The 14,513-nt window shown below is 48.2% G+C and overlaps 1 protein-coding gene across 1 annotated transcript; it reads right to left on the bottom strand.

Annotated features, from left to right (window-relative positions):
• Nucleotides 1-1,346: 1,346 nt before the first annotated feature.
• On the bottom strand, nucleotides 1,347-13,598 carry LOC123760198 (involucrin-like). Its single transcript, XM_069325677.1, has 2 exons — nucleotides 13,462-13,598; nucleotides 1,347-2,934 (listed from the first exon to the last, which is right to left on the bottom strand). Exons 1-2 carry the CDS (start codon nucleotides 13,596-13,598, stop codon nucleotides 1,347-1,349), a joined length of 1,725 nt encoding a protein of 574 aa, XP_069181778.1.
• Between the last annotated feature and the right edge of the window lie 915 nt (nucleotides 13,599-14,513).

Below are 14,513 nucleotides of genomic sequence, written 5' to 3'. Positions count from 1 at the left end.
GGCCACCGGGGCCATGTCTGGCCACCATGGTGTACACCGGGGCCATGTCTGGCCACCATGGTGGCCACCAGGGCCATGTCTGGCCACCATGGTGTACACCGGGGCCATGTCTGGCCACCATGGTGGCCACCGGGGCCATGTCTGGCCACCAGGGCCATGTCTGGCCCCCATGGTGGCCACCAGGGGCCATGTCTGGCCACCAGGGCCATGTCTGGCCCCCATGGTGGCCACCAGGGGCCATGTCTGGCCACCTTCGTAAATCAGCAATAACATGATATTTTTTGCTTCAGCGTGTATAGAAAGACGGAGCCAGGGTTTTTACATTTGATCAAAGGCAGCTTGTTATGTGAGGCACTAGACATGTTCTCCCCAGAGATTGGAGCCCAATACGGCCACTTTCTGAACCACTGAGACAGTCGTTAGCGGGGTACTCACAGCAGGTCGTTAGCGGGGTACTCACAGCAGGTCGTTAGCGGGGTACTCACAGCAGGTCGTTAGCGAGGTACTCACAGCAGGTCGTTAGCGGGGTACTCACAGCAGGTCGTTAGCGGGGTACTCGCAGCAGGTCGTTAGCGGGGTACTCACAGCAGGTCGTTAGCGAGGTACTCACAGCAGGTCGTTAGCGGGGTACTCACAGCAGGTCGTTAGCGGGGTACTCACAGCAGGTCGTTAGCGGGGTACTCACAGCAGGTCGTTAGCGGGGTACTCACAGCAGGTCGTTAGCGAGGTACTCACAGCAGGTCGTTAGCGAGGTACTCACAGCAGGTCGTTAGCGAGGTACTCACAGCAGGTCGTTAGCGGGGTACTCACAGCAGGTCGTTAGTAACTCACAGCAGGTCGTTAGCGGGGTACTCACAGCAGGTCGTTAGCGGGGTACTCACAGCAGGTCGTTAACTACGTACTCTCAGCAGGTCGTTAACGAGGTACTCACCTACCTGAGTAACCTATCAACTGTCAGTCACATCTTTTTGGCTCCAAGAAACAATCTCTCGCTACAATTTTTTGACGATGACATTTGGGTTACCAAACTGGCTGACTTAACTGATATATTTAAACATTTTTAACTAGTTTACTCTTAATCCTTCAGGGTAAAATCTGTAATATATTTCAACATATTGAATATACTGAAGGGTTGCAGAGGAGACAATGACAAGTAAGTCTTAGAAGCTATCATGTCTCCTCTAATATTTGCAACATTGCTAAAACACGTTGCTGAAAACAGTGAATATTTTTTTTAATATTATCATTGATAAACTCGAGATATTATCACATCTCATTGCTCAATCCCGAACTTTTAATGACTATTTTCCAGTGCAAAGTTTTGAGACAGCAAAGAATTTGCTGCTTTAACGTGGCCTTTTATCCAGGTGGTCTTTATCCAGGTGGCCTTTATCCAGGTGGCCTTTATACAGGCGGCCTTTATCCAGGTGGTCTTTATCCAGGTGGCCTTCATCCAGGTGGCCTTTATCCAGGTGGCCTTTATCCAGGCGGCCTTTATCCAGGCGGCCTTTATCCAGGTGTTTTTTATCCAGGTGGCCTTTATCCAGGTGGTCTTTATCCAGGTGGCCTTTATCCAGGTGGTCTTTATCCAGGTGGCCTTTATCCAGGTGGCTTTTATCAGGGTGGCCTTTATCCAGGTGGTCTTTATCCAGGTGGCCTTTATCCAGGTGGTCTTTATCCAGGCGGCCTTTATCCAGGTGGTTTTTATCCAGGTGGTCTTTATCCAGGTGGCCTTTATCCAGGTGGCCTTTATACAGGCGGCCTTTATCCAGGTGTTTTTTATCCAGGTGGCCTTTATCCAGGTGGTCTTTATCCAGGTGGCCTTTATCCAGGTGGTCTTTATCCAGGTGGCCTTTATCCAGGTGGCTTTTATCAGGGTGGCCTTTATCCAGGTGGTCTTTATCCAGGTGGCCTTTATCCAGGTGGTCTTTATCCAGGCGGCCTTTATCCAGGTGGTTTTTATCCAGGTGGTCTTTATCCAGGTGGCCTTTATCCAGGTGGCCTTTATACAGGCGGCCTTTATCCAGGTGGTTTTTATCCAGGTGGTCTTTATCCAGGTGGTCTTTATCCAGGTGGCCTTTATCCAGGTGGTCTTTATCCAGGCGGCCTTTATCCAGGTGGTTTTTAACCAGGTGGCCTTTATCCAGGTGGCCTTTATCCAGGTGGCCTTTATCCAGTTGGTCTTTATCCAGGCGGCCTTTATCCAGGTGGTTTTTATCCAGGTGGCCTTTATCCTGGTGGTCTTTATCCAGGTGGCATTTATCCAGGTGGCCTTTATCCAGGTGGCCTTTATACAGGCGGCCTTTATCCAGGTGGCCTTCATCCAGGTGGTCTTTATCCAGGTGGCCTTTATCCAGGTGGCCTTTATACAGGCGGGCTTTATCCAGGTGGTCTTTATCCAGGTGGCCTTTATCCAGGTGGCTTTCATCAGGGTGGCCTTTATCCAGGTGGTCTTTATCCAGGTGGCCTTTATACAGGCGGCCTTTATCCAGGTGGTCTTTATCCAGGTGGCCTTTATCCAGGTGGTCTTTATCCAGGCGGCCTTTATCCAGGTGGTCTTTATCCAGGTGGCCTTTATCCAGGTGGCCTTTATCCAGGTGGCTTTTATCAGGGTGGCCTTTATCAAGGTGGTCTTTATCCAGGTGGCCTTTATCCAGGTGGCCATTATCCAGGTGGCCTTTATCCAGGTGGTCTTTCTCCAGGTGCCCATTATCCAGGTGGCCTTTATCCACATTGCCTATATCCACGTGGTCTTTATGCAGGTGGCCTGTATCCACGTGGCCTTTATCCACGTTGCCTTTATCCACGTGGCCATTATCCACGTGGCCATTATCCACGTGGCCTTTATCCACGTGGTCTTTATCCACGTGGCCATTATCCACGTGGCCTTTATCCACGTGGCCTTTATCCACGTGGCCTTTATCCAAAGGCCAACTGGATAAAATTCCCTTTGATTTTCAACGCCCTGAATAAAATAACTGACTTAAACATTCATCCAGAAGAGGCGGCTGAATTGGTCCATTCTGGCGGTTCATTTACACTGAAGGATGGTTGTTGAGTAGTTAAATGTGTCATTATTTTGGGTTAAGGTGACGGTAGAATTAACACTTAAGTAAAAAGGTCAAACTTGCTGCGCGTCGAACTTAAACCCCAAAAAGTTAGAAAAACGGTGATGTGGATGATAACTACGGCTTAATAGACCCGCTGACACCTCTCTTATACATTACGGCTGAATTGGCCGTTTCCCCGTATGGCCGAAACGGGACGTAATTTGAAAAGAAAAAAAAAGGAAAATAAATTTTGATTTTTTTTTTCCAAAACTGCAAGTTAAGGGTCGGGTGGTAAGTTAGGTGGGCAGGAAATTCTCCTAAAGTTTCAAAACGTGATGAAAAATGTTAATTGAGAGTTTCCTCTCCTAACCTTTCCGAGTAAGCCGGACGACTCAGACAGAAAACGAGACAATACATCACTTTTGTGAGCCCATTTCATTTAACATTACGGCCACTTTTGGTCATAGCGAGAAGCGAGGGTTTTTTTTTAAGAGGACGGGTTGTACCGTTAAGAGGACGGGTTGTACCGTTAAGAGGACGGGTTGTACCGTTAAGAGGACGGGTTGTACCGTTAAGAGGACGGGTTGTACCGTTAAGAGGACGGGTTGTACCGTTAAGAGGACGGGTTGTACCGTTAAGAGGACGGGTTGTACCGTTAAGAGGACGGGTTGTACCGTTAAGAGGACGGGTTGTACCGTTAAGAGGACGGGTTGTACCGTTAAGAGGACGGGTTGTACCGTTAAGAGGACGGGTTGTACCGTTAAGAGGACGGGTTGTACCGTTAAGAGGACGGGTTGTACCGTTAAGAGGACGGGTTGTACCGTTAAGAGGACGGGTTGTACCGTTAAGAGGACGGGTTGTACCGTTAAGAGGACGGGTTGTACCGTTAAGAGGACGGGTTGTACCGTTAAGAGGACGGGTTGTACCGTTAAGAGGACGGGTTGTACCGTTAAGAGGACGGGTTGTACCGTTAAGAGGACGGTTTGTACCGTTAAGAGGACGGGTTGTACCGTTAAGAGGACGGGTTGTACCGTTAAGAGGACGGGTTGTACCGTTAAGAGGACGGGTTGTACCGTTAAGAGGACGGGTTGTACCGTTAAGAGGACGGGTTGTACCGTTAAGAGGACGGGTTGTACCGTTAAGAGGACGGGTTGTACCGTTAAGAGGACGGGTTGTACCGTTAAGAGGACGGGTTGTACCGTTAAGAGGACGGGTTGTACCGTTAAGAGGACGGGTTGTACCGTTAAGAGGACGGGTTGTACCGTTAAGAGGACGGGTTGTACCGTTAAGAGGACGGGTTGTACCGTTAAGAGGACGGGTTGTACCGTTAAGAGGACGGGTTGTACCGTTAAGAGGACGGGTTGTACCGTTAAGAGGACGGGTTGTACCGTTAAGAGGACGGGTTGTACCGTTAAGAGGACGGGTTGTACCGTTAAGAGGACGGGTTGTACCGTTAAGAGGACGGGTTGTACCGTTAAGAGGACGGGTTGTACCGTTAAGAGGACGGGTTGTACCGTTAAGAGGACGGGTTGTACCGTTAAGAGGACGGGTTGTACCGTTAAGAGGACGGGTTGTACCGTTAAGAGGACGGGTTGTACCGTTAAGAGGACGGGTTGTACCGTTAAGAGGACGGGTTGTACCGTTAAGAGGACGGGTTGTACCGTTAAGAGGACGGGTTGTACCGTTAAGAGGACGGGTTGTACCGTTAAGAGGACGGGTTGTACCGTTAAGAGGACGGGTTGTACCGTTAAGAGGACGGGTTGTACCGTTAAGAGGACGGGTTGTACCGTTAAGAGGACGGGTTGTACCGTTAAGAGGACGGGTTGTACCGTTAAGAGGACGGGTTGTACCGTTAAGAGGACGGGTTGTACCGTTAAGAGGACGGGTTGTACCGTTAAGAGGACGGGTTGTACCGTTAAGAGGACGGGTTGTACCGTTAAGAGGACGGGTTGTACCGTTAAGAGGACGGGTTGTACCGTTAAGAGGACGGGTTGTACCGTTAAGAGGACGGGTTGTACCGTTAAGAGGACGGGTTGTACCGTTAAGAGGACGGGTTGTACCGTTAAGAGGACGGGTTGTACCGTTAAGAGGACGGGTTGTACCGTTAAGAGGACGGGTTGTACCGTTAAGAGGACGGGTTGTACCGTTAAGAGGACGGGTTGTACCGTTAAGAGGACGGGTTGTACCGTTAAGAGGACGGGTTGTACCGTTAAGAGGACGGGTTGTACCGTTAAGAGGACGGGTTGTACCGTTAAGAGGACGGGTTGTACCGTTAAGAGGACGGGTTGTACCGTTAAGAGGACGGGTTGTACCGTTAAGAGGACGGGTTGTACCGTTAAGAGGACGGGTTGTACCGTTAAGAGGACGGGTTGTACTGCTGCCTTGCACCGTAACGAATTTTATTCTGTTAAATTAAAGTACATTTCGCGACATCATGATTTGCATACGTCAAAAAATATACAAGATAAAAAATATTAGACAATTTGGTGCAATTTATTTGCTTCAAAATGCCGTTGTTAGACTTCACACACTCGTTACTAGGACTTGCTAACGCTATAAAATAAACAAATTACGACGACCTCCGTTAGTAACTACTTTCTTACTTAATTATAGAACTGTCATAGATTGTAATTAAGTCACCAAGCTGCAAAATATACAAGGACAAGAGAGGCTGCCTTACACGACAAACACCTCCGAAGAATATCTGATCAACCAGGCTGTGATTCACACGTCAGGCTGCGAGCAGCCGCCTCCAACAGCCTGGATGACCAGGGGCCAGATTCACGAAGCAGTTACGCAAGTACTTACGAACCTGTCCATCTTTTTTCAATCCTTGTCGGCTTTGTTTACAATTATTAAACAGTTAATGAGCTCCGAAGCACCAGGAGGCTGTTTATAACAATAACAACAGTTGATTGGCAAGTTTTCATGCTTGTAAACTGTTTAATAAATGTCACCAAAGCCGTCAAAGATTGAGGAAAGATGTACACGTTCGTAAGTACTTACGTAACTGCTTCGTGAATCTGACCGCAGCCGACCCAACTGGGAGGCCTAATCGGAGACCGGGCCGCGGAGCCATTGATCCCCGGAACCTAAACAAGGTAGACACAAGGTAGGCTGGGCCCACGTGACCAATGAAGACTTGGGATATTTTGTCCCAAAAATGGATTAATTTTTAACGTTGCTCTGTAATTGTCGAAAATTATCCCATGAAAACAGAAGGAAATAGGAACATCCCCTTAAGAGATAGATGTGTGAGCCACGACGAGCGATATGCTCTCTCACTGTAGTGAGAGGACAATATTGACGTGCATTAGTCCCATTCCTTCATACATACAATCACATATGTTACAATTCCCACATAATTTGTCAGATTTGAATTCATTTATTAAATTATGGATTACGTCTAAGTAATGCAGATTACGTCTAAGTAACGCAGATTATGTCTAAGTAACGCGGATTACGTCTAAGTAACGCGGATTACGTCTAAGTAAAGCAGATTACGTCTAAGTAAAGCAGATTACGTCTAAGTAAAGCAGATTACGTCTAAGTAATGCAGATTGTCTAAGTAATGCAGATTACGTCTAAGTAAAGCAGATTACGTCTAAGTAAAGCAGATTACGTCTAAGTAATGCAGATTACGTCTAAGTAACGCAGATTACAGTTACACGCGATGCTCAAGATGGGCTTACCTGTGGTGAGAGGTCGTGAGAGATGGTGAGAGATGGTGAGAGGTCGTGAGAGATGGTGAGAGATGGTGAGAAGTGGTGAGAGATGGTGAGAGATGGTGAGAGGTGAGGTCACTGTCGTCCTCCGACTTGCAAGGCGAGACTCAGGCATGTGAACGTACTCATGAACGTCGTCAACCCAACATCAACAGCGACTAGTTCAAACTCCCTGTGATCAGACACAAGTGTTTCTGGTCCTTATCCGGCACTAAATGAACACTTCACTCACACTGTAGACGCTCCGTCACAACACAACCACAGGTAACACCGTCACAACACAACCACAGGTAACACCGTCACAACACAACCACAGGTAACACCGTCACAACACAACCACAGGTAACACCGTCACAACACAACCACAGGTAACACCGTCACAACATAACCACAGGTAACACCGTCACAACACAACCACAGGTAACACCGTCACAACACAACCACAGGTAACACCGTCACAACACAACCACAGGTAACACCGTCACAACACAACCACAGGTAACACCGTCACAACACAACCACAGGTAACACCGTCACAACACAACCACAGGTAACACCGTCACAACACAACCACAGGTAACACCGTCACAACATAACCACAGGTAACACCGTCACAACACAACCACAGGTAACACCGTCACAACACAACCACAGGTAACACCGTCACAACACAACCACAGGTAACACCGTCACAACACAACCACAGGTAACACCGTCACAACACAACCACAGGTAACACCGTCACAACACAACCACAGGTAACACCTGAATGACCTCACCCACCGCGTAAAATGACTGAACAACCCGTCCTCAGGTCAGGCTCGTTACGGGACCAGCTAAAACCTAGCAAGATGCACTCATCATTGTTAACATACTGTGTATCAAAAACTAGTTTCGTCTTATATCTTAGTTAATATTATTATATATTAAATTTCTATGTGTAGTTAGGTGTTCAGGTGTTCAGATGTAACTCAGGTGTTTAGGTAACTTAGGTTAGGTGTTTAGGTTCTATTGGCGAGTATTTCAACTCGTCCTCAGACCAAGTCCATTCATTCAAAACAGGAATTGCCTCAAATATATATTGATATTATTTTATATTACCATAATGTACATATTTAGGCACTGTTTAAGTTCTGTTGGTGATTATTTGTATTTGAAGTACGTGGGTGAAGCATTTCAACCCGTCTTCGACTCAAGTCCATTACATCCAGCGGTCGACCCCACAGACTCATTCATAAATTTTAACATGCTGTTCATTTAAAACGGGAAGTTTCTCATATATAAATTAATATTATAATATATAAGAATATTGTGCATATATAGGTATAGCTTAGGTTAGGTGTTTAAGTTCTGTTGGCGATTGTTTACATTTGTAGTACGTGGGTGAAGCATTTACAGCGTTGTGGTTCGAACACAAGTCGTCAGTGAAGCACTTGTTCCGGACGTGTTCGGACGTCATCAGTAGTGAGTCCAGCCCGTCCTCCAAACAAGGACCCAAAAGTGATTCCATCCACTCGCCAACCCTCAGCTGTTTATGAATGAAAAACTGTTTCATTAACATTCATAAATAAACATTCATAAATAAACATTCATAAATAAACATTCATAGATAAACATTCATAGATAAACATTCATAGATAAACATTCATAGATAAACATTCATAGATAAACATTCATAGATAAACATTCATAAATTAACATTCATAAACCCTTCAAAATCTAGCTGGAAAAATTATCAGGAAACAAAGGGGGACCTTCGACAAGCTGCCGGCTTCTTGTCCCCGTGGAGGGGGCTAGAGCAGGGTTTTCAAGGTGAGGGTCAGGAACCATTACCGGGTCACAAGACGCTTATCACTGGGTCTTGAGGTCACTAAGGTCCCATTACCGGGTCACAAGACGCTTATCACTGGGTCTTGAGGTCACTAAGGTTCCATTACCGGGTCACAAGACGCTTATCACTGGGTCGTGAGGTCACTAAGGTCCCATTACCGGGTCACAAGACGCTTATCACTGGGTCGTGAGGTCACTAAGGTCCCATTACCGGGTCACAAGACGCTTATCACTGGGTCGTGAGGTCACTAAGGTCCCATTACCGGGTCACAAGACGCTTATCACTGGGTCGTGAGGTCACTAAGGTCCCATTACCGGGTCACAAGACGCTTATCACTGGGTCGTGAGGTCACTAAGGTCTCATTACCGGGTCACAAGACGCTTATCACTGGGTCGTGAGGTCACTAAGGTCCCATTACCGGGTCACAAGACGCTTATCACTGGGTCGTGAGGTCACTAAGGTCCCATTACCGGGTCACAAGACGCTTATCACTGGGTCGTGAGGTCACTAAGGTCCCATTACCGGGTCACAAGACGCTTATCACTGGGTCGTGAGGTCACTAAGGTCCCATTACCGGGTCACAAGACGCTTATCACTGGGTCGTGAGGTCACTAAGGTCCCATTACCGGGTCACAAGACGCTTATCACTGGGTCGTGAGGTCACTAAGGTCCCATTACCGGGTCACAAGACGCTTATCACTGGGTCGTGAGGTCACTAAGGTCCCATTACCGGGTCACAAGACGCTTATCACTGGGTCGTGAGGTCACTAAGGTCCCATTACCGGGTCACAAGACGCTTATCACTGGGTCGTGAGGTCACTAAGGTCCCATTACCGGGTCACAAGACGCTTATCACTGGGTCGTGAGGTCACTAAGGTCCCATTACCGGGTCACAAGACGCTTATCACTGGGTCGTGAGGTCACTAAGGTCCCATTACCGGGTCACAAGACGCTTATCACTGGGTCGTGAGGTCACTAAGGTCCCATTACCGGGTCACAAGACGCTTATCACTGGGTCGTGAGGTCACTAAGGTCCCATTACCGGGTCACAAGACGCTTATCACTGGGTCGTGAGGTCACTAAGGTCCCATTACCGGGTCACAAGACGCTTATCACTGGGTCGTGAGGTCACTAAGGTCCCATTACCGGGTCACAAGACGCTTATCACTGGGTCGTGAGGTCACTAAGGTCCCATTACCGGGTCACAAGACGCTTATCACTGGGTCGTGAGGTCACTAAGGTCACAAATATCGGTGACCTTTCTGGTGTGTTTTGTCACTATAACTTTGCCATCTATATAAATATCACTGCATTGATGTACTAATTGTCGAAAGGCGGGACTTAGGAGCAGATGCTCAACCCTACAACCTCAACTAGATGAGCACAACTGTAGGTGAGTACAACAGGGTGAATACAGCTATGAGAGTATACCTAGGTGAGTACAACTTGGTACTCACCTAGTTGTGCTTGCGGGGGTTGAACTCTGGCTCTTTAGTCCCGCCTCTCAACCGTCAATCAGCTGGTGTACAGGTTCCTGAGCCTATTGGGCTCTATCATATCTACATTTAAAACTGTGTATGGAGTCAGCCTCCACCACATCACTGCTTAATGCATTCCATCTGTTAACTACTCTGACACTGAAAAAGTTCCTTTTAACGTCTCTGTGGCTCATGTGGGTACTCAGTTTCCACCTGTATCCCCTTGTTCGTGTACCACCCGTGTAAGTGCATACAACTAGGTAAGTACAACTAGGTGAGTAAAACTAGGTGAGTACAGCTAGTTAACTACACTGGCGCTCCTTGTAGTCATTCATGTTCTAAGTTTTCGACCTCTTATTCATTTTGGATGAAGATCAGATGCAGTAGACTCGGTTAAGACGTTCATCTCCTGAACTTCCACTAACTTTGCTCACCATGTTTCTTCTCCGCCATGGGGGGGGGGGGAGGTTCTCTTTCTAATCTCTCTCTCACATTGATTTAGATCGACAATAATTAGTTTAGTTCTCCTTCCTTGTGCTGCTGTTGCTGCCTTTTGCTGCTTATCTTCGCATTCTTTGTGACCTCAAATTCCTGTCTGAGTCTTTTGATACTTGCTTCGCAGTTGAATAGGACCACGACCACTGTCTAATTTTTATTCGGTGTCACAGCAGTCTGTCCTCCTGCGCGTTCCCAACCTCACCAAACTCTTATAATAAAGTGCCCGAACCTAACCAACCCGAGGACCCATCAGCAGAAAACGGGACATCACATCAATTTCTCGAACTGCTATCATTGTTGAGTACATTTAGGGACAGGGGCGGCCTGTGGGGCTGTGATGACCAGGGGGAGGGGGGGCATGGGAGTCAGGAGGGACCAGTTGTGCAGGGGGATGATAACCACAGTGGGATGGTTATCATCCCACTGTGGTTATCATGTGAGGCTGGAGACAGAGGGAGGACAGCATGGCGGCTCACTGGTAGGTCCAGGTCAATACTTTCCTCTATATCTGTCCTGGAGTTTTATTTTATTTTCCTGTTGTTCACCTCGGCTGTTCCAGTGGTGGAGAACGGGACCAAAACAGGTTGGGGCCAGATTCACGAAGCAGTTACGCAAGCACGAACGAACGTGTACATCTTTCCTCAGTCTTTGACGGCTCTGGTTACATTTATTAAACAGTTTACAAGCATGAAAACTTGCCAATCAGCTGTTGTTATTGTTATAAACAGCCTCCTGGTGCTTCGGAGCTCATTAACTGTTTAATAATTGTAAACAAAGCCGCCAAAGATTGAGAAAAGATGTACAGGTTCGTAAGTGCTGGTGTAACTGCTTCGTGAATCTGGCTCCTGGGCTCTGTTTTTCCAGTTACACGGCCCAATTTCGTGTCTTGCCACGATATCAACTATTTGCCAATTAAACATCTAAGCATTCAAACTTTCTTCTGATTTCATCTTAAAAAAATCAAAAGAAAGTATTTTCTGCATCGATATCATTTCTACTTCAAATAATTATCGCAATATCACTCTTCTATGGTTATTTCGTTTGGCATCCTGATACCTGTCCTCCATCCTGATACCTGTCCCCCATCCTGATACCTCTCCCCCATCCTAATACCTCTCCCCCCATCCTAATACCTCTCCCCATCCTAATACCTCTCCCCCCATCCTAATACCTCTCCCCCCATCCTAATACCTCTCCCCCATCCTAATACCTCTCCTCCCATCCTAATACCTCTCCCCATCCTAATACCTCTCCCCCCATCCTAATACCTCTCCCCCCATCAAAATACCTCTCCCCATCCTAATACCTCTCCCCCCATCCTAATACCTCTCCCCCATCCTAATACCTCTCCTCCCATCCTAATACCTCTCCCCATCCTAATACCTCTCCCCCCATCCTAATACCTCTCCTCCATCCTAATACCTCTCCCCCCATCCTAATACCTCTCCCCATCCTAATACCTCTCCCCCCATCCTAATACCTCTCCCCCCATTCTAATACCTCTCCCCCCATCAAAATACCTCTCCCCCATCCTAATACCTCTCCCCCCATCCTAATACCTCTCCCCATCCTAATACCTCTCCCCCCATCCTAATACCTCTCCCCCCATTCTAATACCTCTCCCCCCATCAAAATACCTCTCCCCATCCTAATATCTCTCCTCCATCCTAATACCTCTCCCCCATCCTAATACCTCTCCCCATCCTAATACCTCTCCCCCCATCCTAATACCTCTCCCCCCATTCTAATACCTCTCCCCCCATCAAAATACCTCTCCCCCATCCTAATACCTCTCCTCCATCCTAATACCTCTCCCCCATCCTAATACCTCTCCCCCATCCTAATACCTCTCCCCCCATCCTAATACCTCTCCCCATCCTAATACCTCTCCCCCCATCCTAATACCTCTCCCCCCATTCTAATACCTCTCCCCCCATCAAAATACCTCTCCCCATCCTAATACCTCTCCTCCATCCTAATACCTCTCCCCCCATCCTAATACCTCTCCCCGTCCTAATACCTCTCCCCCCATCCTAATACCTCTCCCCCATCCTGATACCTCTCCCCCCATCCTAATTCCTCTCCCCATCCTAATACCTCTCCCCATCCTAATACCTCTCCCCCCATCCTAATAACTCTCCCCCCATCTTAATACCTCTCCCCCCATCCTAATACCTCTCCCCCCATCCTGATACCTCTCCCCCCATCCTAATACCTCTCCCCATCCTAATACCTCTCCCCATCCTAATACCTCTCCCTATCCTAATACCTCTCCCCCCATCCTAATACCTCTCCCCCCATCCTAATTCCTCTCCCCATCCTAATACCTCTCCCCCCATCCTAATACCTCTCCCCATCCTAATACCTCTCCCCCCATCCTAATACCTCTCCCCATCCTAATACCTCTCCCCCATCCTGATACCTCTCCCCCCATCCTAATACCTCTCCCCATCCTAATACCTCTCCCCCCATCCTAATACCTCTCCCCCCATCCTAATACCTCTCCCCATCCTAATACCTCCCCCCCATCCTAATACCTCTCCCCCCATCCTAATACCTCTCCCCCCATCCTAATACCTCTCCCCCCATCCTAATACCTCTCCCCCCATCCTAATACCTCTCCCCCCATCCTAATACCTCTCCCCATCCTTATACCATAACTCAAGATGTTACCTTCACTTTCCAATCTCTCAACTTCTATTTCCGGCTCTGTTTTCATCTCTCTCTTATTTCATCTCTTTAAAAGCCTCCAGAGAACTGTTTCTGTCTCCCATCTTGTCGTCCGGTTTCTTATGATTTCCTTTTGTTAAAGAAACATTTCTCCTTCCATTTATTCCTCATTTCCACACATTCCTTTGTTATCCTCTCTACCTTCTTACCCCTCTCGTTGTGTGGTCCAGGGCCATATGATCCGTGGTCCAGGGCCATATGATCCGTGGTCCAGGGCCATATGATCCGTGGTCCAGGGCCATATGATCCGTGGTTCAGGGCCATATGATCCGTGGTTCAGGGCCATATGATCCGTGGTTCAGGGCCATATGATCCGTGGTTCAGGGACATATGATCCGTGGTCCAGGGCCATATGATCCGTGGTTCAGGGACATATGATCCGTGGTTCAGGGCCATATGATCCGTGGTTCAGGGACATATGATCCGTGGTTCAGGGCCATATGATCCGTGGTTCAGGGCCATATGATCCGTGGTTCAGGGCCATATGATCCGTGGTTCAGGGCCATATGATCCGTGGTTCAGGGCCATATGATCCGTGGTCCAGGGACATATGATCCGTGGTCCAGGGCCATATGATCCGTGGTCCAGGGCCATATGATCCGTGGTCCAGGGCCATATGATCCGTGGTCCAGGGACATATGATCCGTGGTCCAGGGCCATATGATCCGTGGTTCAGGGCCATATGATCCGTGGTTCAGGGCCATATGATCCGTGGTTCAGGGCCATATGATCCGTGGTTCAGGGCCATATGATCCGTGGTTCAGGGCCATATGATCCGTGGTCCAGGGACATATGATCCGTGGTCCAGGGGCCATAAGATCCGTGGTTCAGGGCCATATGATCCGTGGTTCAGGGCCATATGATCCGTGGTCCAGGGGCCATAAGATCCGTGGTTCAGGGCCGTATGATCCGTGGTTCAGGGCCATATGATCCGTGGTTCAGGGCCATATGATCCGTGGTCCAGGGACATATGATCCGTGGTCCAGGGGCCATAAGATCCGTGGTTCAGGGCCATATGATCCGTGGTTCAGGGCCATATGATCCGTGGTTCAGGGCCATATGATCCGTGGTTCAGGGCTATATGATCCGTGGTCCAGGGCCATATGATCCGTGGTTCAGGGATATATGATCCGTGGTTCAGGGCCATATGATCCGTGGTTCAGGGCCATATGATCCGTGGTCCAGGGCCATATGATCCGTG

This window comes from Procambarus clarkii, chromosome 16, assembly GCF_040958095.1.
Source record: "Procambarus clarkii isolate CNS0578487 chromosome 16, FALCON_Pclarkii_2.0, whole genome shotgun sequence".
NCBI classification, from domain to species: Eukaryota; Metazoa; Arthropoda; class Malacostraca; order Decapoda; family Cambaridae; genus Procambarus; species Procambarus clarkii.
The sequence above is the reverse complement of the archived record's forward strand: the minus strand, read 5'-3'. Positions and strand labels throughout refer to the sequence as shown.